The 27671-nt window shown below is 43.3% G+C and overlaps 2 protein-coding genes across 5 annotated transcripts in view; one reads left to right on the top strand and one right to left on the bottom strand.

Moving 5' to 3' along the window:
* The first annotated feature begins 1279 nt into the window (after positions 1-1279).
* Positions 1280-26935, top strand: ATP1B1 (ATPase Na+/K+ transporting subunit beta 1). The gene is made up of 6 exons (XM_002760384.7): positions 1280-1871; positions 6303-6431; positions 19379-19534; positions 21738-21922; positions 24528-24608; positions 25504-26935. The coding sequence occupies exons 1-6, from the start codon at positions 1775-1777 to the stop codon at positions 25765-25767; spliced, it is 912 nt and encodes a 303-aa protein (XP_002760430.1). The 5' UTR covers positions 1280-1774; the 3' UTR covers positions 25768-26935.
* The window catches only part of NME7 (NME/NM23 family member 7), a 155129-nt gene continuing 154201 nt past the window's right edge, over positions 26744-27671 (bottom strand). For all 4 annotated transcript variants that reach the window (XR_013529555.1, XR_008477615.2, XM_008985065.5 and 1 more), the window contains one exon: positions 26744-27032. Coding sequence is in view for 2 of the 4 variants with exons in the window: in XM_008985065.5 (XP_008983313.3) it covers positions 27000-27032 (33 nt within the window). In the remaining 2 variants the exon portion in view is untranslated. The remainder of the gene's footprint in view (positions 27033-27671) is intronic.

Raw genomic sequence — 27671 nt, 5'->3', positions numbered from 1 at the left:
CAGGTTTGCACAGGTCCTGCAGGCGAGCCTGGAGAAGGATTAGTAGGAAAATGCTCATTCTTCATTAGTTCTAGCTTGTCTTTCAACCTTCGAGGTTGACCTTGGAGACAGAGGGATGGCCCGACAAGCAACCTGGTATTGGGAAATTCTCTGATATGGGGCTGGGACGTCAAGATGGGCCATGGTGGCCCCTGGGGATGGGGCTTCTCAGCAGTGGAAGCAGAAGCGTCCCGGCGTTTTCTGCTGTGTCACTGCCCTGAGAGGGATGTATAAAAAGCTGCTCCGGGGTTCATAGGTACGGGATGAAACCAAGAGTTTGGCTTTTCAGCAACAGCGGATAAAGGGTGAGATTTTGTCCTGTGAGCTAGGCTTTCCCAAAGGTCCTTTGGCTCCAATAATTGTACAGCAGAACAAAGGGATCGATACACCCAAGGGGGCATAAAAGCATGCCAACGAGAATACCCGTTGCCGACCTGGCATCAAAGAAAGTCCTCGGTGGCTGGGTCAGGTGCAGACATTGTCGCCTGGGGTCTAGACTGGCGAAAGTTGCAACCGGTTTCGATCGGACGGCTCACGAAGGGATACCCCTCCCGAGCCCTGGCTCTGTGCTACCGCCCTGGGTGGGTTTGGCCATTGTCCAGCTCGAGGTGGTTCAGGCCGCCCACAAGGAGCACAGCCGGGCAGTCAGGAACCGGGGCTGCCGGCTGGGCCGGCCTGCAAGGAGAGGGAAGGGCCGGAACTGCAACCGCAGTGGCGGGGAGTGCAAGGGGGCGGCAGGTGCAGGAGCGAGAGGCGGGGCGGAGCTGGGCAGAGTCCTCGCCCGTCCGGCGTCCCAAAGTGACCTTCCCCCACCCCGCCAGGGCCCAGGAGGGGTGGACCCACAGCCCAGGGAGGCCGGGAGCGCGGGCGGGCGGGGGGGTTGGTGGCTGGGCCAGGAATGCCGGGCCGGAGTCCTCCGGGTTCCGGGCGAACCAGGTGTAGACCACCCTGCTACGGAAGGGGCGGTTCGCGCCCAGCCGGGAGCGGGGAGAGGGCTGCACGGGGCTGCTTCAGCGTCCCTCGCTGCCGCCCCCGCCTCTCCCTCCTCCCCTGCCTCCCCCACGCCCCGCGCTCCTGACTGCCCCTCTAGCCGCGGCGGCTCCTTTGTGACAGCCCCGTGCCCGCCCGCTCTGGCCGAGGCCCCGCCCCCCGCGCCGGCGATTGGCCTCCCGGGCCGCTAGTGGGCGGGGCGCGCGGCCGCCGGGGCGCGGTATATAGTAAAGGTAGGGCGAGAGCCCTCAGCCAATTCTCGGCTGGTGGCGGGCGCGCAGATGCTGGCCTGCAGTCCGCTTGTCCGTCCTTCCTTCTGACTCTCCTGCCCCTGGCCTTTCTCTGCAGTGGTCACGGGAGGCGGGGGCTCAGCACACGTCCCCAGTGGCAGCGGGAGAACAGCTGCGGGTTCGCGGAGCCCCCGAGCCCCCAAGGGCTAGAAGAGCGCCCAGCAGACCAAAGAAAGCCCGCGAGCGGCCGCGCGCCCACCAATAGGTGCGGGGCTCGGAGCCGCGCAGCCTGCGCCGTCCCTCCCTCCGTCCCCGCCCCGCCGCCGCCTCCTCCTCCTCCCGCTCCTGCCTCGGCTCCTCCGCCGCGCGTCTCGCACTCGGAGAACCGCAGCGGCCGCGGCGCGTCCTGCCTGTGGAGAGCCAGGCCGGAGACGCGGAGCGGCGCAGAGGACGCCAGGGCGCGCGCCGCAGCCACCCACCCTCCGGACCGCGGCAGCTGCTGACCCGCCGTCGCCATGGCCCGCGGGAAAGCCAAGGAGGAGGGCAGTTGGAAGAAATTCATCTGGAACTCAGAGAAGAAGGAGTTTTTGGGCAGGACCGGTGGCAGTTGGTGTAAGTAGGGGTCCGCAGCTCCCGGCCGCAGTGTCCGGTCTTTCCCGGGTGGCGCATCCCCTGCGCAGGCTTCGCGGCCAGTTCGGCACCCGCCGCGCTGGCCGGGGTGGAGGGGGTGAGGGTGGTGGGCACTGCTCGGTCGCGCCGGCCTGGCCTTGCCATCCTGTGCGGAAATGCGGAGTCCCCAGAATGGGGCGCAGGGTCGGGGCTGGAACGCGACAGGCAGAAGGTTATGCGTATTGTAGCGATCTTGGCTTGGTAATTAGCAGGCTTTCCTACTGTGCCTCGGTGGAGCCCTTTCCTCCTGGGAATGGCCAGGCTCTGCGAGACTACATCTGTCTCTCCTCTGTCCTGAGTCCTTAAAGAAATGAGATCTGGGGTCGTGAGAACCTCAAGAGGCAATGGGATCTAATGCAGGCGAGGTTGTGTGTTACAGCATCTTTCTTCTAGTCTAAATACGTACCTCAAAAGAGAGAGGAAAGGGAAGGGCGGAGAGGAATCCATCCACACTGCAGTATTTCACAGCGATGGCTAAGGGTTTCCCTCCGTGACCTCCCCTGGAGTCATCACCACCCAGAAATGGCTCAGTAAGCTTCATGTCAGGACTCCGATTCTTAGCCTTGGCCCCAAACCTGGCAAAGTCTGGTTGTTTTCAAGGTCTACCCAGACAGATGTGGATCAGTCAGTAGCTTGGGTTGATTATGGTGAAGGGCTAGTCTAATATAAATGCAGAAGCAGCTCATCAAAAATATTTTGTGCAGCCTGTTGCTTGGTTGGATGGACGTTTCCCATCGAAAATTAGATTCCTTGTTTTCAGCCTCTCTACTCCGGAAGGGTGACATTTTTTTTTTTTTTTGTAAAAGGTCATTTTGAAGGGCAGAGTTGTAGGCGAATCTATAAAAGTCGTGACTGTGTGATCGAGCGAGCGAGGGAGGGAGGGAACTCCCCCTGCTACATCACTGCCCCCTGCTCCTCCAACATCATCATGATCATCATGATCATCATGACTATCGCCAACACCACTAGCACCACCACCGCAGTCATTCACGGAGTCCTCAGCAGAGGCCGATTGGTGTTCCGGTTTGTGAGGATCTATGGGAATCAGCAGGAGAATGAGTCAGGGAAAGAGTGCTTAGCTGACATTTTGAAATGGAAGAAGCTGGAATATATGAATTTTTGTAAAGAAAAAAAAGGCAGCCCGTTAGACTCTCTTGATTGAAAAGTAAAGGGTTAATAATGCATCACATTTCAAGGTTAGTCAAGGTGAAGCCTCTTTCTAAGGTGTTACTGGGAAGCATAGGTATCCCTGAGCCATGGAAAATGTACCTCTTTAATGGGTTTTAACTTTTTAAAAAATGTTTTGTTTTGGGGAGACTGTTCTTCATGGAGATTATTGTCATAGTGTCTGAGGCATAAAGGTAGTTTCCTGTATTTTCTTAATGTGGAAAGGAAAACCTGAAGAACTGTGGGGTGTGTGTAGATAGCTTCCTGGCAACTCCTTGTAACTTGAGGGAGGCCTGGGAGGTGCACTGTGGTCTGGACACCCTTCTTCCCAGGTTAGCTGGGGTTTCCTTAGCTGGTGGTCTGACCCTGCTGCGTCACGGGGCAGGGGCTGCATTGACTCTAGGGACATTGTGAAATTTTCCTTCTTGTCCTTTTCCCCTTCATAAAACATTTATCTTTCCTCATTCCAATTTTATGCTTCTTAGAATAATATTTGCTTTAGAGAGTAAAGCAGTATGGACTGACTCATTCTTTAAGCCGACATTTAATGGGCAGCACCTCCAATGAGAGAGAGAAAGAGAGACCGTGTGTGTCAATATTTATGTCTTGATATCCTATCTACCGAGCTATCAGTATGCTGATTTATGAATGTAGACCCGAGGGCTGTTGTACTTGCCTCCTCTTCCCTTCCATGTTCCGTGGTACAGGTACGGGGCTAAAAAACCGCTTTTTGTTTCGTGCTAATATGTCTGCCTCTTTCTGGCAATGTAACAACTGTCAGAGTCTCTCTTAGGTAGAGAAGGTGACAGCAATTACTGGCTCTTACAGAGAAAATGCCCCTTTTCCAGCACTGGGCCCAACATGGATGCCCTTGGGGTGAGGACAGGATGCCCTTGGCTCGGTTTTGCTTCTAGGTGGATTTTCACCAAGATGGACGCAGGAGACTCGCCTGTCACCTGCTGGAGAAATCACAGTGTGCACATCACTTTGTGCTTTCCACCTTTTTATTAGGTTAATACAGACATTGGTAGGTTTTATATTTATAGCTAGGCCTAGATGCCTGCCTGTGACCTTTTGAAGGGTACAAACTTTTTTTTCCTCCAAAAAAACCTCTGTGTTGCTTTTTCTTAAAGTAAGAAAAATTGCATGAAAGGAGAAGCCTCTAAAGCCTGCCCACTCCCCTAATAGTGCCACCCCAGCTAGTTGGTGTATTAGCCTTGTTTTTGGGTAGCCCCTGGTGGCCTGTGTCTGGGTGAGCCACTGCATAGGCCCTTCTAGTCCTGAATGCTCTACTCTTTCCCAGTGACCTCATGGCAGTAACTAGGGAGATTTTATCAAGTAACAGGTCAGAGCAAAAAAGGAGAATTCTTCACTTTTCTTAGGATATTGTGTGGGTAGAATGGAGAAAGGCTGTATGATTCTGAGCTTAATTGGCATACTTGCAAAACGACTTATTTTTCCATTGCTCTATTTGTATTTTAAACTGTAGCATCAGTTAGGTGCCCTCCTATGTTGTTAGAATGAGGTATCTGGAGTCCAGGGAATGAGTGTAGAGGTGTTCCAGTTGTTCAAAGGGGCACATGTCCTAAGGTAAGAGCACCAAGATGAGGTGCGGGTGGGGAACAGTGAGAGGAAACTTGAATCAAGGCTACAACAGCTGTCTTGCTGACTGTTACACCAACTCTTGCACCTCTTAGGAGCATTCACTGGAAAAATTTTCCAGATCTCTTGACGTCACAGCATTGCAATTTGCCTACTGCTGCTTGGATACGGAATGCAGCACTTAACCCTCCTCCTGCAGGGAGGGAGTGATTGAGTTGAGCGCTGTAGTTCTGGATTACACCAGCTTTTGTTTCTTCCTTATCTTTGTTCTTTGCTTTTAATAGAGGAGAAAAAGGATTATGATGAGGCATTTTGGTTCAGATTTTGTGTGTTTTGCTTGTTTTAACAGCCCTGTAGCCTGATTTCCCTTAACTATTTAGTGCCTGATAGGAAAGTTGGGCTTTCAAATGTAGGGAGTGGGCAATAAGGCTAATTCCTGCAACTGTGTACCCACTCCCTCCCTGGCTCCTCCTACCACATAGACTCCTTTTTGATGATACTGTTTTTCAGTGGCTCTTCCTTAAGTACCCTGGCATTTAATGCATGAGATCTGGACCTTTTTAGCAGTAACCTAAGGCTCTTTTGTGCAGTCATGTTTCTGACTCGATAACCTTACAGTTCACTTGCTCCCCATTTTGCATTCACATTGAGTTGTTTGGCTGGCTGGCGCAGGGCTGCCAGGCAATGCCTAGTACAGCCTGTTACTACTCAGCTAATCAGGGAGATAATCCTTGTAAACCAGTAACTGATAGCCACCCTCATTCCCATCTTTGTATTCAGTTGTGTTTTGCTTTTACAGCTATTTCAGCCTCCATCCTGTTATCTTGTTAACTATGGGAAAAAGAAAATGCAGCCCAACAAGTCAGTCATTATTCTGGTTCCAGTCAGAAGATGAAATTAAAATGTGCTGGTCATTTTCGCTATACAAATTTTCTTCTTTTTTCCCTTGTCTTGTCCTCCGAGGGGAAAGACTGTGCTTAGTCAGTAATACAGACCAAAGGTAGGGTGAGTAAAGAACGGGAGAATATCATCACTGGGTTTCTCAGCATTCATTGCTCTGCCACAGCAAAATAACCCTCAGGCATCTGAGCATTTGGAGAAGCAGCAGAGCTTGGATTGGAGTATTTAAATGTCAAGGGATATTCAAGCAAAGAAAACACAGGTCTCTAAGGGAGTATATTGTCATATTTTAAATTCATTGCATAAGCATCCAAACATAGCTCTAGATTTTATTGGCCATTTTTTTTATAAGTTTGAGAATAAAAAATACGGATACTTTGTTTTTAATTTAGGGAATTAAAAAAATATAATGATTTTTTAATTTAGGGAATAAAAATATAAGGATCCTAATTCTAGCTGAACATTCCTCCTACCCTTAACCACCTCCCATACACACTGTAAGTGGAGGGCTGCCCAGCCTCTCGATTTTTACCCTGTGTCAGTGGGGGTGAGGTGCACTCACTTGACATTGGAGAAGGAAGAAACCATGCAGGGGGCCGGGGTGGGTGGGGGGCCAGGAAGGAAGTTTATTCATCCATGGAAGATTAAACTTTCATTCTGAGCATGTGACTGCATCACAGCTTTTTGTTTCTATTCTCCTTGCAGTTAAGATCCTTCTATTCTACGTAATATTTTATGGCTGCCTGGCTGGCATCTTCATCGGAACCATCCAAGTGATGCTTCTCACCATCAGTGAACTTAAGCCCACATATCAGGACCGAGTGGCCCCACCAGGTAAAATCAACATGAATAGCTTCGGTTCCTTCAGAGATCACATAAGTGTCACCTTTACTGTTGAGAAAAAAATTCTTTGGAAAATTACTCTGTAATGTAGTTTTAAAGCAATCATGAAAAGGAAAAAGTGGAACGTCTCTCGGCTGCAGCCAGATGTCCTACCCGCATTGCAGGCAGAGCTCCCAGGGGTTGCAGACATCTTATTTATACAGTTCTAGCGTGAGGGTGAAGAGTCCTGGTGCTTGGCCCAGCCTCCTACCCACCAGCTATGTGACTGAACAGATTGAGTTCAGATGGGGGCCCCAGTCTTCTCATCTTTCATATTCTAGGGTTTGGTTAGTGGGATTCTTTCCAGACCTTTTCAACTCTAACAGACATTTTTACTTCTTGAAGGGGACTATGATTCAGATAAATTCTTTTAAAAAAGTTGCTTGGGCTCCTGTTTTAAAAGGCTAACTTAGTTTTAGAGATGATAAGCTGTGGAATGGGCAGCTACTCAGAGGGAGAGGAGCTATAACTTTAGGGGTTTGTTATCCCACCTGCTGTTAATTTGCAGTTTGACCTTGAGCAAAGTCATTCTTTCTTTCACTACTCAATATTTATACCCATTGGTTTAATAAGCATCTCATTTGCCAGCTTTCTGGTCCAATTTTGTAGTTTAATTAACTGTCTCCTTTAGCTCTTAAAAACTTGGGTGAACAAAAAGATTATCATAAGAAAATGCAACCTGACACATGCGTCCCTGCTGTGATTTGGGTGCCACAGTGTACAGCTATACGTGTCCACCACCAGTCAGGAAACGCCATGAAAGGCCCACCACCATCATGCCTGATGCTGAACAGGACGAGGCAGTGGAACAGCCACAAAAGTGAATTTACCATCTGACTGCTGTACAAATCCTTGTCTGGAGGACCTAGAGAGAAAGTGTTGCATAAGTTCCGGGTTCTGTCTTATGAATGACCTTGAGGCTGCTGCTGAAGGGTGGCAATGACTTGTCCCTTCTCTGCTTTCCCTTGGCAAAGGTTTAGTAACAGCTGTATTTAGGTGACAATCTTCAGATGATCTACGTGGCTCTGAGCAGCCTAGATCAAGGGCCACTGCCTGCCACAGACTTTTCATGCCTACTTTAAGTGTGGGAAGGATTTGCAGAGGAAGATTTTCAGAATAGAGGTGGCAAGCATTGTTGTGTAGCCCTAAGTCAAATAGTTCTCCACTGTAAGAAAAACTCAAAAAATTTCCAGATAAATTTAGATCTGGGGGATTGGGGAAGTGGAAAAAAAAAATATCACGTAAGTAAATAACATGAGTTAAACCTGCTTAACAATCCAGTTTCCAGCAACTGTTTTCCACAAGAGGTGGGTCTGAGGAAAGGTCGAAGCAAGAATTCTGCAGTACGCAGAGAAGCTGAAACATGTTTTACATCGGCTTCGGTGATAGGGAAGCATGGTGTCTTTTCATGTCTCCTTCTACTAGAACTTTTATGGTACCATTAGTAGTAGTAATTTTAATTGGTGCAGATCTTTTGTTTGTTTTTGTTCTTTGTTTTGCCATTTAAAAGCTGTTCCATGATCATGCTATTTTATAATTCTTTTTTATTTTTTTGAGGTATAGTCTTGCTCTGTCACCCAGGCTGTGGCATGATCTCGGCTTCCCTGGTTCAAGCAATTCTCCTGCCTCAGTCTCCCAAGTAGCTGATATTACAGGCATGCGCCACCACGCCTGGCAAATTTTTGTATTTTTAGTGGAGACGGAGTTTCGCCATGTTGGCCAGGCTTTATAAAGATATAAAGACTTACTAATAATATTATCAGCTGAATTTGAGTCATGAATGCAAATCCAACCTAACTGGGTATTGACTGCCCTTTGTACACCAGAATACCTTGTAATTGACACCAGAATACCTTGTAATTGGATTTCTTCTAAATAACATGTGAATGTGACCTCAGGTGATCCACCTACTTCGGCCTCCTAGAGAGTTGGGGGGTGTGAGTGTTAGCCACTGCGCCTGGACTGCTATTTTAGAATTCTTATACTCAAAGCCAAATATGACTACAAAGTCAAATATTTTCTTTAATTTTCTAGATTTTAAAGAAATGGTCCTTGACTATATAAATTCTGAGGCGTCAGCCTTTAATAAAAATTATCTTCGTACTCTTTGCAGACAGGATTGTAAAAGAAATAGCCAAAGTGCCCGACCTTGTAAGTAAGAACTTGGAAATTACCTTACCTGTAACTGGTTGAAGTGCTCAGTCGTTTCCAACTCCCCCGCACCCTGCCTCCCTCCCCTTCCTTTCATCCCCTTCCTAAAAGACATGTTCTTAGTACCTATATTTAGTGTGCTCACAGAAGTTGGACTGACCGGACAAACTCTGACTTCTCCAAAGGAATGCTGGTGGCTCATCTTGGAAAAATGCATTCCGGTCCTGTGGTCTGAGTCACAGGAAAAGTCCTCAGTCCTCCATCTTCCCTATTCTTTTGACCCTTCTTTTCCTCAACCCTTCCCCCATCACCTTTCAGGAGAGTCTAGTCCAGGCCTCTCCTCTTCACCTGCCTTACCCTGTGGGGTTTTTTGGTGCCTTTCCCAAGGGACATGACATTCATATGAAGATGATGGTAACCTTGAGCAGGCCAGGCCAGCAGAGTTCCCACTGCTGCTGCTGCCGCAAAGTGCATCCCCTGGGCTACTCTGATGGCCTTGTGTTGCCTGAAGGGTTTTAACTGGACGCTTCTTAGCATTTTTCAGAATAGATGTTAGAAATTTGTATTTTGCTTAGGAAATAACGAACTCCTTAAGTATGCAGACTAAACAGATGTGCTTAAGAATACCCTGATCATTTTTTGACTTCATATTAGTATCTTTAAAGCCTCCATTTTCATGTTGGTTAAAGAGAGAAAACTGTAAATTTAAGTTAGATACACTAGTGGGTGTGAACGTTTGTATATCATTTAAAGATATAAAGACTTACTAATAATATTATCAGCTGAATTTGAGTCATGAATGCAAATCCAACCTGACTGGGTATTGACTGCCCTTTGTACACCAGAATACCTTGTAATTGGATTTCTTCTAAATAACGTGTGAATGTGGCCATATCAAGCAGTGGCAATTGTGCAATGAGTGTGTTTGGGCCTGTATGCCGTTAATATTGGATAAGCCGAGAGGCCAAACATGAAATCTCAGAGGAAGGACTGAACTACAGAATGGAAGTGAAATTTAAGAAAAAATGATGAATGTATACAGCTTGTTGGCCCTGAGCAATGGTGGCTGTTTAATGCATGTGATATTCTTTACAAACTCTTGTTGCAGCTGTGTGTGGTAGCTCATGCCTGTAATCCCAGCATTTTGGGAGACTGAGGAGGAGGATCCTTTGAAGCCAGGTGTTCAAGACCAGCCTGGGCAATATAGCAAGACCCTATATCTACACACAAAAATTTTTAAAAAGTCTCCTAGTAAGAAAAAAAAAGGGGGAATCATATAATCTATGAGAACTAAATGAGATGATAAACATATGTAAAGCAAATAGTACTTATGGTGGCAAAACCAGTGGTATTACATGTAGGGTGGCTGTTGAGAGCAACTTCTGCTTTTTTTTTTGTTTTTGAGAGGGAGTCTTGCTCTGTTGCCCAGGCTGCAGTGCAGTGGTACAATCTCGGCTCACTGCAACCTCTACCCCCTGGGTTCAAGTGATTCTCCTGCCTCAGCCTCCTGAGTATCTGGGACTATAGGTTTTTGCCACCATGCCTGGCTAATTTTTGTATTTTTAGTGGAGACCCCCATGTTGGTCAGGTTGGTCTTGAACTTCTGACTTCAAGTACAAGTGTGAGCCACCACACCCAGCCCAACCTCTGTTTTTATAGCCCTATCTCTCTACTAGAAGCAGCAGTTTCTTCTTTATGGATGCTGAATTTCCAGGCTCTGTGAGCTTTGAATGACATGATAGGGATGCTTTGCACACTTATATTTTCATGGAGTCAGTAAAACCTTAGCTTTTCATTAAAATGTTTAAGAGACATTTGGGAAACATGTTTTTAAAAATTTATAAGTTAATTTAAATGGCATTGTATTTGTTGTGCAAATACACTCCCTTTAATGAACCCACACTTGTTGGGTTAGCCCCTGCCAAGCTTTTCTCCAGAGGAGACCCTCTTAGGCAGTTCTGCAGTGCTGGTCTGCAGCATCGCTTCTCATCTGTTGATGCAGTTGGATCTGGGGAGAGCCACCGCAATTAGCTGTGCTCAGAGGTCTGAGCAGGCACAGGCACACACACGCATGCGCATGGATATGCGCACATGCGCGCACACACACGTACATGCTCATGAATACACACACACACTCAGGCTCACCAAGCCCTGTCCCTGATTTGACCCTGCTTGCCTTGCTGCCTGCCTATAGCGGTGTAATGGAAAAGTCTCTTCTTCACCTCCGCCGCTGCCCTTCCCCCACCGCAGGCTCACTTAGCAACAGTGGAATGAAATGAAGGTCACTGTGTGGCAATCGGTGGGTCCGGGAGATTCCCAGCTGGCTTGCTTCCTGGCAGGCAGGTATGAATGTATGCTACTGTGTTTTCTTTTCAGGTTGTGGGTGGTTTTTTGTTTAGCTCTGCAGTATAGATGGCTCAGGCGCTAGCAGACACATTTTCAAAGGGTCATATTCTTGGCTTGTTGGTAACTGGAATCGAGCAGGAGAAGTGGGGTGGATGCAGACCAGCCGACCACACTGGCACCACCAGCAGTTTCAGTTTCATCTTGATTGTGAAGAGGAAATATCTAATCTTAAAACCCATTAGGGGCCTGGCGCAGTGGCTCCTGCCTGTAATCCCAGCACTTTGGGAGGCTGAAGTGGGCAGATCACTTGAGGTCAGCATTTCAAGACTGGCCTGGCCAATATGGCGAAACGCTGTCTCTACTAAAAATACAAAACTTAGCTGGGCATGATGGCAGGCACTTGTAATCTCAGCTACTCGGAAGCTGAGACAGGAAAATCGCTTGAACCCGGCGGGTGGAGGTTGCAGTAAGCCAAGATCGTGCCGCTGGACTCCAGCCTGTGGAGCAAGACTCCCATCTCAAAAAAACAAACAAAAAACCCATTAGAGTTCAAGCCATTATTATTCAAATCTCAGCTTGATTAAGTAAAATTCCTGAGAAGTCATTATGTAAGTCTCAGAATAATTCCCGCCCCCTGCCCCCCCCCCAACTACCTCATACTTGTATTACTGTTTCTCACTCACATTTCAAAGGGGAAATTAGAAACATTTGGCTTCCTTATACTTAGGAGGGGATTGTTAGTGCAAAGTGCCAGTCAGGTGTTTCCAGTTAGAATACACTGCTTTGTAATCTCTCAGCTGACGCGATGTATCTGTATACACCCAACTGCATCTCACTTTCCCTCTCCTTCTCTCTTCCCACCCTCAAATGGATCCTGTCTACCTGGTCCCAGAATTTGAGGCGGTAGATGAGTTAGCACTGATGGCAATTAGATGTCCAAAAGCTACTCCCCAACCTTATGAACTTGGTAAAGGATCTGTCGGGGGAACTGTGTTTGGCTTCAACAACTCAACTACCCAAGTAGTGATTTCTTTATTTCTAAAGACAAGGGTACAACAGTAAGTCATCTCTTGGGTACACAGGAAACCTAACGATTTACTTTACAGTGTTCTTGGAGCCACAGAAAAACAGATCTTACTCTGTATGCCCCCTGTACAATGAGTAAGCGGAACCTGATGGGGAGGACCAGGTAACAAATCTGTGGGAGTGACAGTGGGAAAAAAAATGCTGGATCTGTGAAGCTTCATTTACTAATTTTTTGTTGCATTCACCCAAGGGTCATAGAAGTAGCCTAATGGGTTCACGTGTATCATAAAATCTGATGGGGTTATTGGACAGTTGTTCTGGACTGTTGGTCAGTTCTCTCATGCTAGTAATCTGATGACCAGCTGGTCTGATGCAGCCAAGACAAGTGAGAAGCTGGAGAGATGAAGGGAACAGGGATGTATCATCCAGTAGCTTTTTCCCCACAAACATGCATGAATAGATCTTATCAAATGTCATGTAGAATACAGTGTCTTGTTTCAGGATATTACTTAACAACGGTTATGTTTTATATCTAGATAAGTCAAATATACTGTATGTACTTGTTCTTCAGTTTGACTTTGAGTGTAATTAATGTAAAATACTAGGATTCATCGATTTATGTTGTTCCTTTATAAAAGTGGCACCTTTTCTTTACTGTATTGAGAATAAGCACAATTATGAGCTATACAAAATACATACCAAGCATTTGCGCCTCTGGAATATTCACTTTTAAAGATAGATTATCCAAACTAAATAACTCTCTGCTTTCCTGAAAGTAAATCTACAACCACAGGAAGACGAGGATGGATCAGAGAAGGGCCTCAGAGTTTACAGCATTTAGCTTAGACAGGAGGAATGATTTCTGTACCCTGAGTGTTAGTAAACACCCAGATAATCCAGAGATTCAATTTTCTAAGATTTTGTAAAGGGAGCAGATTCTGGGTGTGAGGAGGGTGTGACTGTGGCCCTGCCTGCAGGCAGGGAGATTTATTCCTTGCTAATCTCAGAGCCTGAGTTTAAGGCGGAGCGGGAGGCAGAAGGTGAGTCAAAGGCAGCTAGTTACAGAAAGTGCAAAGGCACCTTTTTTCCTGTGCCTCTCTCCTTATTTTGCTAGGTAAGTTGATACCAACCCACAGATGTAAAACAAAAAAAAACAAAACCCAGAAATATCTTAGGTCTTACAGAATGGCACTTAAAGGAGAAGTTTCTACCATATATATGATGCATGCAGTGTGTATGCATGTGTATGTATGTGTCTAAGTGTCTATATATGAGTGTGTGTATGAATTCATATGCCTCTGTATTTTTTTAAATTGGAAATTACTTTTTAACTTGAAATATATAGGAAATGTGTAGGAGGCTCATGATATGTGTGTTTTGTATCCAGCTACATTTAAAAGTGTTTCTTTGCCTCCTGTGCCCTTCTCAGTTATATGGGTACCTTCCTGGAGGTTTCTATGGGAAATGATTCCTAGTTAGAGATTTGACCTAGTGATTCATCAGATGTATTAATTGACAGGTGCAAGCAGCTGTGTATTTGAATAACTGTTACAAGATTAAAATGGCTGCATTCTAGTTTAAATACTTTAAACTCATAGGTAGAGTGAGAAATGATGAACTTGCTACATCATAAACCTGATTGGAAACAAAATCCTTCCCTCAAACCTTTTCCCTCTTGTGCCTTCAACACTTACTAAAGCCAAACATGGGATCTTCCTTATTTCTCAAGAGATGGGGACCAAGGAAAGGTAAATGTGTCTTTGAAAAGCAAGTGGGAGACCAAAAGTATTTTTTTTAATCCAAATGTTACCTAAAGTTGAAATACTAGTTGAAAACCAAATGTTAAAATTTTATACACCTAGATTATGATTTCTGCCTCTTCAGGTGGCTTTATTAAATAATGATATGTAGCTTAAGGCAAATATCATTATTTATCAGAACGAAGCTGTCTATAGAGCTTGGGGTGGTTAATGTAAATTCAGGATTAGAAGACTGGAGAGGCCAAAGGTTAATTTGTTTCCTAGAATATAAGTTGAAATTGCGTGCCAGCAATTGGGTATTTCTGCCGTCTTTGGCCCTCTGGGATTTTCCACTGCAAACAGAGCTCATCGTTATCCAGACTCATAACTAACTTTCAGAAGTGGGCAGTAGAAAGAGGGCCATGTTGGGAGAAAGTGTCCAGTCTAGTGTGAAAATGTGACCCATGAGAACTCCAGTCAGCAAGGTGAGATTTGTGCAACCCTTGGGAATGTCATGGTTGGAGAATCAAAATACAGATTCTCTTCGATTTAGGATGTGGTTATGTTCCAGTACCCCATTGTAAGTCAAAAATATCCTGAATCAAAAATGCATTTACTAACCCTATTAAGCCAATTGTGTAGTTGAAGAATCATAACAAACATTGTAAGTTGGGAACCATCTGGAATGAGGTTACCAAATCCAATCCCATTGCTTTCTACCTCTTCTTAGCAGTCTGATAATTCTCAAGTAAATGATTTAAAGGATCTGGACATCCTTTCAAAGGTCTTTCATCTTTCTCTTGTGAGTATCTAGTTGTTTTAGAGAAGTAACTTGAGAAGAGGAATTTTTCTAATGGTTTGGAGAAGACCTCATCAAAAACTGTCCTAATTAAGACTATCCAGAGCAGAACAGACCTGGGGGCTGATCTTTGGTGATTTCCAGGAGAAGTTCTCAGGCCATCAGGCTTTAGATAGAGAAAAGAAAGGAGGCAGAGATAGTGAAGTGAGAGAGAGACCTTGCAGAAATCTGAGGAAAAAGAGCAGAAGAGCTACCAAGGAGGCAGCAGCCACTAGACTGTGGCATGGCCTCCTGGACGTTTGTTTATGAATGTAGTAAGTATATGTGAGCTGATTGCGTGACCTAAACCCAGGACATCTGCTTTTTCAGTGGAAGGGACGTTTGGATCAAAAGTTCCATGTCTTAAAAGGATAGTCATTAAGGCTTATATTAGTTAGCACCGTCTAAGACCCCTCAGACTCCAGAAGGAAACCTTAGCTCACAAAAGAGAATAGGACATGACTGAGCTTCCTGGGGTTTATCTGTCATTCATTCCTCAGTTCTCTCTACCAAGATTCTGTGTTACTTAAAATGGAAGGACAGAGCAGAGGCTTTGACCTAAGATCTAGTCCAGCTGGGCAAGTCACAGGGTCCTAAGACCCAATGCTTAGCTGTCCATTTCACCCCTTGCATTCTTGGTTTCCTTAGTTTCTGATGCTTCTGTAAGAACAAAGTCAAGATTCTTCAAGCAGCCTCCATCTTTATTTCTCTCACAAAGTAATTTTAAACTTGACTGGGCTTAGATCATGAGCTATGCTTACTGAAAAATTGGGACTTTCAGGTAGAAAGGGATGTGGTTCCATTACTTGGTTTTCATTATTTCTTATTTGCCCCATCTAGTGACACAAGGCCAATTGTGTATATAACTCTTCTGGGCCAGTGGTACCACTGCATGTAGATTTTCATTTTCTTGGTTTTTTTGTTTTGTTTGTGTGAGACAGTCTCGCTCTGTTGCCCAGGCTGGAGTGCGGTGGCGCTATCTGCTCACTGCAGCCTCTGCCTCCTGGTTCAAGCGATTCTCGTGCCTCAGCCTCCTGAGTAGCTAGGATTACAGGCATGTGGTACCATGCCTGGCTAATTTTGTATTTTTAGTAGAGATGGGGTTTCACCATATTGGCCAGGCTGGTCTCGAACTCCTGGTCTCAAGTGATCTACCCAACTCGTCCTCCCAAAGTTCTGGGATTACAAGCATTAGCCACCATGCCCCACCAGATCCTGGATGATCAACAACTGGGGCACTTACAGGAAAGGTTTGTTACAGGTCTGTGAGTAAACATGAACTTAGTTTTGGTCATAGCCCCTCGGCTCCTGGGGAATGCACTAGCAATATCAATTTGTTAGTAAAGCCCCCAGAGGACTGAGTGAGAGTTGCTAATGTTTTAGGTCTGATACATGTCCCCCGGTCACTGTTAATAGTGGAGACTGTGGACTTGACATCACGAAGGAATGAAAAGCACTCAGCATAATACCTCCTCCTCTTACTCTTCGTTTTTTTTGCGTGTGGGAGAATCTGAGAAATGACATCACCGTTCCTCATACTCATATCAAAATAATGGAACCTTGAGCAGCCACTGGAAGAGAGAATGCAGGCAGCCAGAAAGTAAGAGGTAAACCACTGGAGAGGCCCCCGAAGCCAGGCCAGGGAGGACAAGGGTGTTTGTGACACCCGTTTGCAATCCAGGTCCTACCATGTTTACTCTCAACATGACCTTCTAGGGTCACTCCTCCTTTCAGCTTGTTGGGTGAGACTCTCCAAACCTCAGCATCAGGCTTGTTTATGTTTTGGCTTTTGCTGCATTCCCCCCATTTACTTGCATAATTGTTGCTTATCACACCAATGTCCCTTTAGTCCCCTGGCTGTGGTTCTTACTGCCCCTCCACCCCACCCCGCACCCCACCTTTCCTGAAAGTCAGATGAGATCTCTCCTTGGTTTCTGACATTTGATCTCCTTCTTCAACCTTCTAGCCACTCACCACCCTCCTGCCTTGTCTTTCCCAGGCCTGGAAACACTGTTTAACCTTGTACACATGAGTCCATTTTTGTCCTTGACCCCCAAACATGACACAGAATACCTGGAGGAGGTTCCTGCAGACCTCCTGCCTGAGTGATGCACAGGCTTTTGCCTCTCTGTGGCTGCCTACGGGCTCGCTTTTCCGGTGCCCCTCAGCATGACCATCTCTCAAGGATTCTCCCATTCTCATGACTTTTGTTGAGTCTCTGGCTTTGGGCCTGCCCGTGTACTTCCCCCAGGTCCAAACAAGTCACCTCGACTTAAATGTCTTATTTGCAACTCAAACCAGGAATGACCCTCCCTGTCCGACTTGCGCCATTTCACTGGGAAACTGTTTACCATTGCTGTCTCAAGCATTAACTATCTGTGGAAGCTTCTGCTCACCTCTATTTTTGCAGGTGTCTCTTCTTTTACCATACTGCTGCTTTACATCATAAATGATCACAGTGCCAATTTTAACATATAAAAAGATTGTTCGGAGTATATTTAAATTGCTTTAGAAATACTAAAAATTTTCTGTGGCTTGTAGGCATTTTTACAAAATTTTGTAAATTGTAACCTGTGTTTATTTTAAACTGAAGATTTTTATGAGCAAATTCTGCCACTTCCCCTTTGATTCATTTCCATCACTGTCGAAATTTTTGTCCCAAGAGTTTTTCAGTCTCCACATTATCCTTTTCAGAATGATTTGTTTAATTGTGATAGGATCTTAACAGGTTGCCTGGGCTGGTCTTGAACTCCTGGGCTCAAGCCATCCTTCCACCTTGGCCTCCCAGAGTGCTGTGGTTCCAGGTATGAACACTGCACCTGGCCTGAAGATGACTATTACTGTCCTAAAGTCCTTTGCCCTGGGCACCGTGCCTTACTCCAGTGATTACTTGTCTTCCTCTGTATCCCTTCCATTCCTCTAGGGAACTGCATGTGTGGAAAAGCGTCCTATACAACCCCCACCCCCAGCCCACCTCATTATGTAACCACTTTTAAAGCATCCTCAATCACTAGAAAGAACTACAGCATGTAGTCTAGCCCTCCTGATGCCTGGTTCTCAAGCCCTCCAAATGGTGCTGCTAAACAGTGAATATACTCTAGTTATCAGTTCCACTTTAATGTCATTGTCTTCATATCGGAGTCTCTGTTGTCACTCTCAGATTCTAATTCCCTAGAGAAGCAGTTCTCAGCCGAGGGTGTTTAAAGATCTTTTTATGCTTATTAAACAGATTCTCAAATCTCTTTCTTAGAGATTAGGATATGGTAGGCCTGGAGGGGAGCTGGTGAGACTGCATGTTTGACAAGCCCCTAAATGATGGTGACATAAGTGCTTTCCTGACCTGCTGGGAGGTGAGGATGGGAAGCCAGGGCAGAGTCACTCATCAAGGATTGTGATGAGGTGCTCCCTTCTGGGCCCTACACAGTGAGGGGAGATCTGGGAGTGAGGATTAGAATCCAGTTGCCAGATTTAATAAATAAAAATATAGGGTACCCACTTAAGTTTGAATTTTAGATAAACGATATATATATATTGTTTTTGAGACAGAATCTCACTCTGCCACCCAGGCTGGAGTGCAGTGGCACGATCTTGGCTCACTGCAACCTCTGCCTCCTGAGTTCAATTGATGCTCCTGCCTCAGTCTCCTGAATAGCTGGAATTATAGGTGTGCACCACCACACCTGGCTAAATTTTTGTATTTTTAGTAGAGACAGGGTTTCACCATGTTGGCCAGGCTGGTCTCAAACTCCCGACCTCAGGTGATCCACCCACCTCAGCCTCACAAAGTATTGGGGTGACAGGTGTGAGCCACCATGCCCGGCCTTAGATAAACAATAATATATTAACGTAAGTATGTCCCTTGTAGCATTGGAGACAAACTTATATTAACAAAAACTTTGTTGCTTATCTGAAATTCAAATGTAACCAGGCGTCTTTTATTTGGCAGTCCTAGAATGAAATGCAGTTGTGATGGATTTTACAGCCATTGCTCCTGAGTAGTGCTGTGTAGTGTGGTTCACATATCCATCTAGGAAGTCTCATGAAAGCAGAGGCTTTTGGATTTTCAAGAATCTAACAAACTCTTTAGAGAGTGCACATCTAAGGCACATGGACTTTGAATTTTATCTGCCATTGACATGCTCAGACTTTTGGATTGGGAACCATTTGTGGTTACTGTTCGTATGTCCTAAATTCTTCCAGTTTAGGTTAAAAGATCCAGCGGAAGTTAAGAGATCCAAAGAAATATCCCTATTAGGTAAGCCTGAGAATTTGGAATGGTTATACATCTACTGACAAGGATTATAAACAAAGATCACTGTGCCCAAGGCTTACACGCAATTAGGGAGGGTAAAGCCACCTGCATGCAATGTTAACTAGAAGGGCATTTTAAAAACTGCACGTTGGAGTACTAGATACATAATGGGCTTTGGAGTATAGCATGCCTAGGTTGGAATTCCGGTTCTACCACTTTGTGTGCAACCTTGGGCCAGGTGCTTAGCCTTTCAGTGCAAGCAGTGCTTTTATTCACAAAATGGAAGTGATGCCTACCATGAAGTATTATTCTATCTAGGGAGATTGACTGATCTGTGATATTGAAGCACAGTCATTGGCACTTGGGGTTGCCTAATCCAAATGCCAGAGGAGTGATTTCATAAGGGCAGCAAGACCCTTTCTTTTTAGCCAGGTGGAGTTAACAAAGTATGTTCTGAATGTGGAAAGTCTACTTTTGAATTAATTATCTTGGTTGCTGCCTTCCTACTAATAATTTTCTCTCTGATTTTTCTCTCTACCTGGTCTAGGATTAACACAGATTCCTCAGATCCAGAAGACTGAAATTGCCTTTCGTCCTAATGATCCCAAGAGCTATGAGGCATATGTGCTGAACATAGTTAGGTTCCTGGAAAAGTACAAAGATTCAGCCCAGAAGGAAGAGATGATTTTTGAAGATTGTGGCAGTAAGTAGACTCATTGTAGATGTTTGTGGCTAGTTTTCTTTCTCCTTATTTCTTTAAAGAATTTAAAAACTTCTTTAATTCTTGTTTCCCTCTTTTTTTTATTTAATGATCGAGAGATAATCCTAAAATAATGAAAGATTGTACTCTGGCCATATTTAGACACTTTTTTTTAAAAAAAAAAAGAAGACACAATGAAAAACAGCATAGCCTCAAGTATAACTATTTTCTGCACTGGGAAGGTGTCTTTACTGAAAAACACTCCGAGGCACTATTTTTACTATTCAGACCCAAAGACAACAGTTAGGGTTTTCTTTCTCTTGCACCCACTGAGAAGTACAACTACTTATTTCTTTATCTTCCTCCCAAAAGTTCTCCCTATAGAAGAGTACACAGGGCCTTCTCCCATCAGAAAGATCTTTTGATATAGTTAGCTGTTACTGCACTGGCATTCATGAAGGAGGATGTAGGGTCAGTATACATTCACTGATCCTGTGAAATACGTGTTGGGCAGCTGATCATTTAGGATAAGGAAATAACTTATGAAGGGTAAAGAGGGGCTGTTACTTTCATTAAGTCATTGAATACATGTCCTCCCTCTTACTAACTGGACTGTGAATTTTCCAGTCCATGTTCTCATTCCTTCCACACGCACACACAAAAGCTCTTGCTGGCGCAGTGGCTTGTGCATGTAATCCCAGCACTTTGGGAGGCTGAGGAGGGAGAATTGCTTGAGCCCAAGAGTTTGAGACCAGCCTGGGCAACACAGTGAGACCCCATCTTAAAAAAAAAAAAAACAAAAAACAAATTAGCTGAGTGTGGTGGTGTGTTCCTGTGGTCCCAGCTACCCCGGAGGCTGAGGTGGGAGGAGGCTGCAGTAAGCCATGGTCATGCCACAGCACTCCAGCCTGGGTACTAGTGTGAGACCCTGTCTCAAAAAAGTTAAAATTAAAAAACAAAACAAACATAAAACCTCTTTCTGAGTTTTAATAGGTGATAACAGACCTTCTGATTCAGTTCAAGTGTTTACCAACTCCATTTCTTTATAAAGCAGACTGAGACTTGGTCAGAGTATGGGGTGAATTGCCATTTTAAGTTATTTTGAAAATAATAATTTAAAAATATTTTCACTGTGGATTTTTCTTGTTAGAATTTAAATGAGGTTTTCATCTTACTTTGCAGTAATTAAAAGGCCCTAAGGGATAATCAGGGTAAATCACTTCACAGGAGATAGTCTAAATACAGACTCTTCACCATTTGAAGGGAAAATAGTTAATTTGTGAACTTAAAAACTATACATGAATTATGGTATTTGCATTATTTTCCCCCAGCATGCTATGCATTAACTTTGAATTCTATATTCACTTGGTCTTTTTCTGACTTTTATATAAGGAATGAATTAAAAATTCCAGAAGAAAATTTTTCATCCAGCAAATGCTTGATGCATAGCTTTAAAAGGCAAAAACTCAAATCAAAAAAGCTTGGGCAACATAGCAGGACCACAAGCTCTACAAAATTTAAAAAAAAACTAGCCACAGGGTGGCGCACGCTTGTAGTCCCAGCTACTCAGGATGCTGAGGTGGGAGGATCTTTAAAGCCCAGGAGGCTGAGGCTGCAGCGGGCCATGATCATGCTGCCGCACTCCAGTTTGGGCCATGGAGTGAGACCCTGTCTCAAAAAAGAATCTTAAATGGTGGTTGAAAAGGAATATACCAGTTATTTCCTATTCCTTCTTTACTGTTTAACATGCCAATTAGGGGCGTAGCCCCAGAAAACTCTGACCAAATAAAAACCTTCCAGTTCTGAGAATTATTGATAGTCCTTTTATGTTCTGACTATAATATCCCTGTTACTGAGCTAAGCCACTGTTGGCAGTGTAAATGATCCTTTCAGTCTTCTAAATAGCTGAATAATCCGTTATTTTAATGAAGGGAAATATTGCCAGAGACTAGATGTCCCGTGCTAATCAAGTACTATGTAGCTTTGCTGTGGGCCCATGTACCAGCTACTGCTTGTCTTTTAATGTGAGTGAAGAGATGGGAGACGGTTTTTCTGGAGATAATTGCTTAACGCAGATCATGCATTAAATGCAGAATAGCACACTCTCAGAGTAGGTGACTATGACAAGGAAGAAAGTTCCTTTTTCTTTCTCAGAACTGCTAAGGGAATTGCTGGTATAATATAAAAATTGTGTTTTTATTTTTAGATGTGCCCAGTGAACCCAAAGAACGAGGAGACCTTAATCATGAACAAGGAGAGCGAAAGGTCTGCAGATTCAAGCTTGAGTGGCTGGGAAATTGCTCTGGATTAAATGACGAAACTTATGGTTACAGAGAGGGCAAACCATGTATTATTATAAAGCTCAACCGAGTTCTCGGCTTCAAACCTAAGGCAAGTAATATTTTAAATGAGAAAATTTAGATGAGTCATTCACACTAAGCATTGATCTCAGAAGACAATGTAGGATAGTTTTAAAGTATACTCAGTGCTGATTCTGAAACCCAGTCAGTAGAGTAACACCAAAAACTTCTGTATGCAGCCTGCAGTTCCTGTAGTTAGGGCATTAATTGAATTTTCTAAAGTTAAAAGAATTCTGCGAGGCAAAGCTAAATTCTGAAGTGAGTCTGTGGCCCTGTTCTTATACTCCTGCTCAGTATCCAGATAACACTTTCTATGACATAAACTGTTTAAAAGTAAAAATAGAAAAAGATATTTTTTTTCCCTGGTGGTCTAGTGGTTAGACAAAATAAAAAGATGGGTTTTTTTACTCCATAAAGAATGGATTATTTTTAAAAATTATTTTTTATTTTTTAACAAAATTCTATAGACATATTAAAAAAAAAAATTTAAACCACCTGCAGGTACAGTCTTTGGTCCTCTTGAAGCCACAAGAACATTTAAAAAAAAAATTGATAATCAGAAAAAGTACTTCTTTGAATTTTATTGCAAAAGTAGAAGTTTAACATCATCTCGGCTGAACTTTGCCAGCCATGCTATCGGCTTTTGTATTATTGCAGCTTATAATGGGCAAACATTACTCTGGATCACTTAAAAATGGCAAATTGCCACTTGGTGAGATTATATTGATTCTTCATAAGAATGGAAAATTTATTGGTGTTGTCTGCTTTTGGAAAGCTCTCCTCCAGATCATGAATTAATGCTGTCATTTTCCCCTTAAGCCTAGCTTCTTCTGATGGGCTTTCCCCAGTCACCCGTATATGAGCATTGCCATTATGAGTGTTGTTTTTAATTATGATAGAAATTGACTGCAATATATTGAGTTATGTGAACAAACTCATTTCATTTCTGAAGTGGCTCTTTTGTTTATTAATTTTCTACTGAATGCTATTATTTCTACAATACTCGTTACCCATGAATACTTTTCAAAAGAAAATCAACATAGAGATAAAAAGTTTTGTTAATTGAAGGATGCATCAAAGCTCCTTCATTGCCACCAGAGGCAAAAATGAGCAGTGGGGGATGGATGGTTTCCTGGCTGGCTGGGTTGATGGATCGCTGGCAGAAATTAATGTACCTCTCAACAGGATTTTAAGCTGCTTTCCACATAGACAGGATATAATAGAAGAAAAATGGCGAGAACCATTATGCCATAATATATTTGATATTCATATTGCTGGGGAATACTTCACTGACATCAATCAGCTATTTAGCAGCAAGAGGAATTGGTGTGGTGTGGCCAAGAGAAGACTGATGCCATGCTTTCTTGAATACCTTGCTTCTGACATTCCTCGTCGTAGACATTGAGTGGTGGCATTTGAACCTCACAGAGGCAGTCTAGTCTATTGTGATTCATCTCTTCCCACATCTTTAGAGATAATTGGTTCAGTGATAAATTCAGCTATTCTTTCTTTTCAGTCCTTTTTTTCCTTTTCCTTTGGTCTCTACTTGGTTATCCATTGCCACTGGCTAAATTCATCACCTCCACCCAAATCTCCAACTATTTTGAAATTACTTTTTTTCAGAGATCGTAGTATCCCCAGCATCTCACTGTCCTCACCTTTGGAGGATAGCTTCTGGGAACTTCTTTTATCAGTAAGCATTTTCTCTACATATTTTTAAAGATAAATATATTGCTGGCAGAAACATCCAAAAGAGTCAAATCTAGATGATCATTTGCTTGCATTCAACACAGAGAAGTACATAAATAGTAGTTCCTTCCTGATGTGGAACTAATGTTTTATCTGACTTTAATTAGACTACGTATGTGTCACCCCTCACATCAACACTCACTTGCTGATCTGAGTACGCAAGTGACTGTCTTCCAGCAATTGATGTTCATCACACTTCTGAGGAAGAGTTCAGCCGTGGGTATAGGAGAGGCGGCTCTGGATATTTCACGACAGCATTAATGTTCAGACTGGACTCTGGGTCCTTTCAGTGAACTTATCCCTTCAAGACAACCCTTCCTCTTAAGGCAGTGACATCTCTTCCTGTTTCACACATTGGACTTTCCCAAGAAAATTGCAAAGAGACACTCCTTAAATGGCAGTCTCCCCCACTGGAGATTAAACTAACAAAAAAGGAAAGCTTACTTGAAGGCATTCTTGAGAGAAAAGGATGGCATTATTTATTCATGACTCAGGAGGAAAGCCCGTGCTTTATGAAAAAAGAAATGTCAGTCATCTTTCCCATATAATCTAATCTTAGCAAATAAAGAACATTATATTTTGGGTTGGCTTTTAGTTTTCAGTGTCTTTAAGCAAAGCTTATAATGGGCGACTATTAAAAAGTTCCATTTAGTACTGGGTTGCATCACAGCTTAATTGTAATGGTTTTAAAACTTGGGCACTTATTTTCATTTCGACAGAATCACAAACATGACCTTAAATTGGTTAGGGGAGTCATTCATTCTGCTATCCTGATGTCTTTTGTTATTTTGTGACCAGTTCGTACTTGTTTGGACTACAGACTAGTTTTATTTTTCAGAAACTTAAATCATTTACGATCTACTGATAGTAATGGGTTTCATTTTTAGCCTCCCAAGAATGAGTCCTTGGAGACTTACCCAGTGATGAAGTATAACCCGTATGTCCTTCCCGTTCAGTGCACTGGCAAGGTAAACATAAATTTAGGGTTACTGGGGTGGTGGGAGGAAGGACAGGGGAAGAGGGGTGAATGAATGAGACTGTTTAAGTGACAGGTGAAGTTTTAATATAAGAAATAAGAAACATTGCTTTCAAGTATAAGTCTCAGTGACTTGAATTGTAGCTATACTGGGTAAAACTTTTTAAAAGAAAAAAAAGATGTTATCAGAATAAGACTGATGTCAGTTTCTCCACTGGCATAAGAAACTCAAATATCTGAATTTAATACATTGGAATATTTGCTTACAGAACTCCGAGGTGAATTAGCCCACAGAAGAATTTCTTTCTGGCTTGCAGCATGTATTAAAAATTTGGGGCCAACATTAAAAAAAAAAAATGTCACATAAAATTTGTGTTTTGGGCTTCTCTTTAAAAAATATTGAAAGACTAACCGTTAGTGCATGTTTCCTTTGGATCTAAAAACTAATGGACAGTTTAGAGAGAAAGGCAGAACAAAGAAAGGGAGTCCCCAAACGGCGCTAGCCCCAAGAAAGGAAATAGAGATTGATTTCTCAACAAGAAAATGAGGGGCAAATAATAAACGTTGGAGATAATATCACTGGGAATATCATCTACGGGGCCAACAGCAAGGAGTTTCTGACTTGCAGTGTTGACCTTGTTTCTAGGAGGCTGTGCTGGCCTGAAGAAATGCTTATTTGGCCCTTGACTCAGCTTCCCCATCCATTTGCACATTGAGAATAGTCTCCTCGTATGACCATTTCTCAAGGCTGCAATGGAATAGACTGAGTTGATGTTCTTTCCTCTCTCAGAAGTTTGCAAACTACTCTGTAGATTGAGTCTTGTTTTTGAGTACACATAGTGATCTATGATGTGAGCCATTAAAATGCATTTCATTCTGGATTTCAGCGAGATGAAGATAAGGAAAAAATTGGAAATGTGGAGTATTTCGGACTGGGCAACTACCCTGGTTTTCCTCTGCAGTATTATCCCTACTATGGCAAACTCCTGCAGCCCAAATACCTGCAGCCCCTGCTGGCCGTACAGTTCACCAACCTCACCATGGACACTGAAATTCGCATAGAGTGTAAGGCGTACGGTGAGAACATTGGGTACAGTGAGAAAGACCGTTTTCAGGGACGTTTTGATGTAAAAATTGAAGTTAAGAGCTGATCACAAGCACAAATCTTTCCCACTAGCCATTTAATAAGTAAAAAAGATACAAAAACAAAAACCTACTAGTCTTGAACAAACTGTCATACGTATGGGACCTACACTTAATCTATATGCTTTACACTCGCTTTCTGCATTTAATAGGTTAGAATGTAAATTAAAGTGTAGCAATAGCAACAAAATATTTATTCTACTGTAAATGACAAAAAAAGAAAAATTGAGCCTTGGGACGTGCCCATTTTTACTGTAAATTATGATTCCATAACTGACTTGTAGTAAGCAGTGTTTCTGGCCCCTAAGTATTGCTGCCTTGTGTATTTTATTTAGTGTACAGTACTACAGGTGCATACTCTGGTCATTTTTCAAGCCATGTTTTATCGTATCTGTTTTCTACTTTATGTGAGCAAGGTTTGCTGTCCAAGGTGTAAATATTCAACGGGAATAAAACTGGCATGGTACTTTTTTTTTTCTTTTTCTTTTTTTTTTTTTTTTTTTTGCTCTTTCAAAGAAAATGGCCCATCAATGAACATTTTTAACATACTCCATAGTCTTTTCCTGTGGTGTTGGGTCTTTATGATTTGTTTTTTCCTGGGGCTGGGGCGGGGGGTTGTCATGGGGGAACTGCCCTTTAAAATTTAAGTGACACTACAGAAAAACACACAAAGGTGATGGGTTGTGTTGTGCTTGTATTGAATGCTGTCTTGACATCTCTTCCCTTGTCCTCCGGTATGTTCTAAAGCTGTGTCTGAGATCTGGATCTGCCCATCACTTTGGCTAGTGACGGGGCTAATTAATTTGCTTTATACATTTTATTTTACTTTCCTTTTTTCCTTTCTGGAGGCATCACATGCTGGTGCTGTGTCTTTATGAATGTTTTAACCATTTTCATGGTGGAAGAATTTTATATTTATGCAGTTGTACAATTTTATTTTTTTCTGCAAGAAAAAGTGTAATGTATGAAATAAACCAAAGTCACTTGTTTGAAAATAAATCTTTATTTTGAACTTTATAAAAAGCAATGCAGTACCCCATAGACTGGTGTTAAATGTTGTCTACAATGCAAAATCCATGTTCTAACATATGTAATAATTGCCAGGAGTACAGTGCTCTTGTTGATCTTGTATTCAGTCAGGTTAAAACAATGGACAATAAAAGAATGAACACATTCCTCATGTGTGTGATTCACTCTTGTCTAAATGTCCCAACCTGTGATTTCTGTACTTTCCACACCACTAGTTATCCAAAATCTTGAAGAAGTATTGAACCTGAAAGACAAACACACAATTTATTTAGTTCAGACAAATTTGGCTTTTTCCACTTAACAGAGACTCGAGGTTGGTCAGGACTCCAGACACTGGAATACCAAGACACACCCTCTCCCAAAGACACGAAGTTAATCAGATGCAGAGAATCAGCGAAGCTCCATCTGAAGTTCCATTTTTAAAATATTTCGCAGTGCTACTTCACTCAGTTTAGAAAAGTTGGTTCCTGCTGTTGCTTCAAAGACATGTCTGTTGAAAAGTTACCACTTCGATTTTTAAGAAATGAGGTTAGGTTGAGGTTCAGTAAATTAAGAAGGTTCAGACCTTGCTTTTTGATTCAGGGATTGGCCTAAGTCCTTACTTCGCTGTATTTAAAAATTAGCTATAGTGTGAAAGAAGATAAAAATCAGCTTTCCAAAAAACATCTTCCAGGTATAATTAACTGAAGATTTGGTACCACTTAACCAACATGAGAAATACCCATACTAAAATCAGAACATAGTATTTCTGAAATGGAAACCTTTCACAAAGTCTGCGCAGCCAGAGCTCGGACACATCCTTGACGTTGCACTGCTGCCTTCTACAGAGAGACAGACTCAAGAGGCCATGGCACTTTTGGTGAGAAATACCAGAAACAGCTTC

Source organism: Callithrix jacchus, chromosome 18 (assembly GCF_049354715.1).
Source record: "Callithrix jacchus isolate 240 chromosome 18, calJac240_pri, whole genome shotgun sequence".
Lineage (NCBI taxonomy): Eukaryota > Metazoa > Chordata > Mammalia > Primates > Cebidae > Callithrix > Callithrix jacchus.
Note: the sequence above shows the minus strand (reverse complement) of the source record. Positions and strands in the feature narration are given on the sequence as shown.

What these genes read in the sequence shown, in the direction of transcription:
- ATP1B1 (XM_002760384.7), top strand. Translation starts at nt 1,775, where the DNA reads ATGGCCCGCGGGAAAGCCAAGGAGGAGGGCAGTTGGAAGAAATTCATC. An exon ending in GGACCGAGTGGCCCCACCAG is followed by an intron (nt 6,432 to 19,378) that starts GTAAAATCAACA and finishes TACCTGGTCTAG; the next exon opens with GATTAACACAGATTCCTCAG. An exon ending in GATTTTTGAAGATTGTGGCA is followed by an intron (nt 19,535 to 21,737) that starts GTAAGTAGACTC and finishes TTTTATTTTTAG; the next exon opens with ATGTGCCCAGTGAACCCAAA.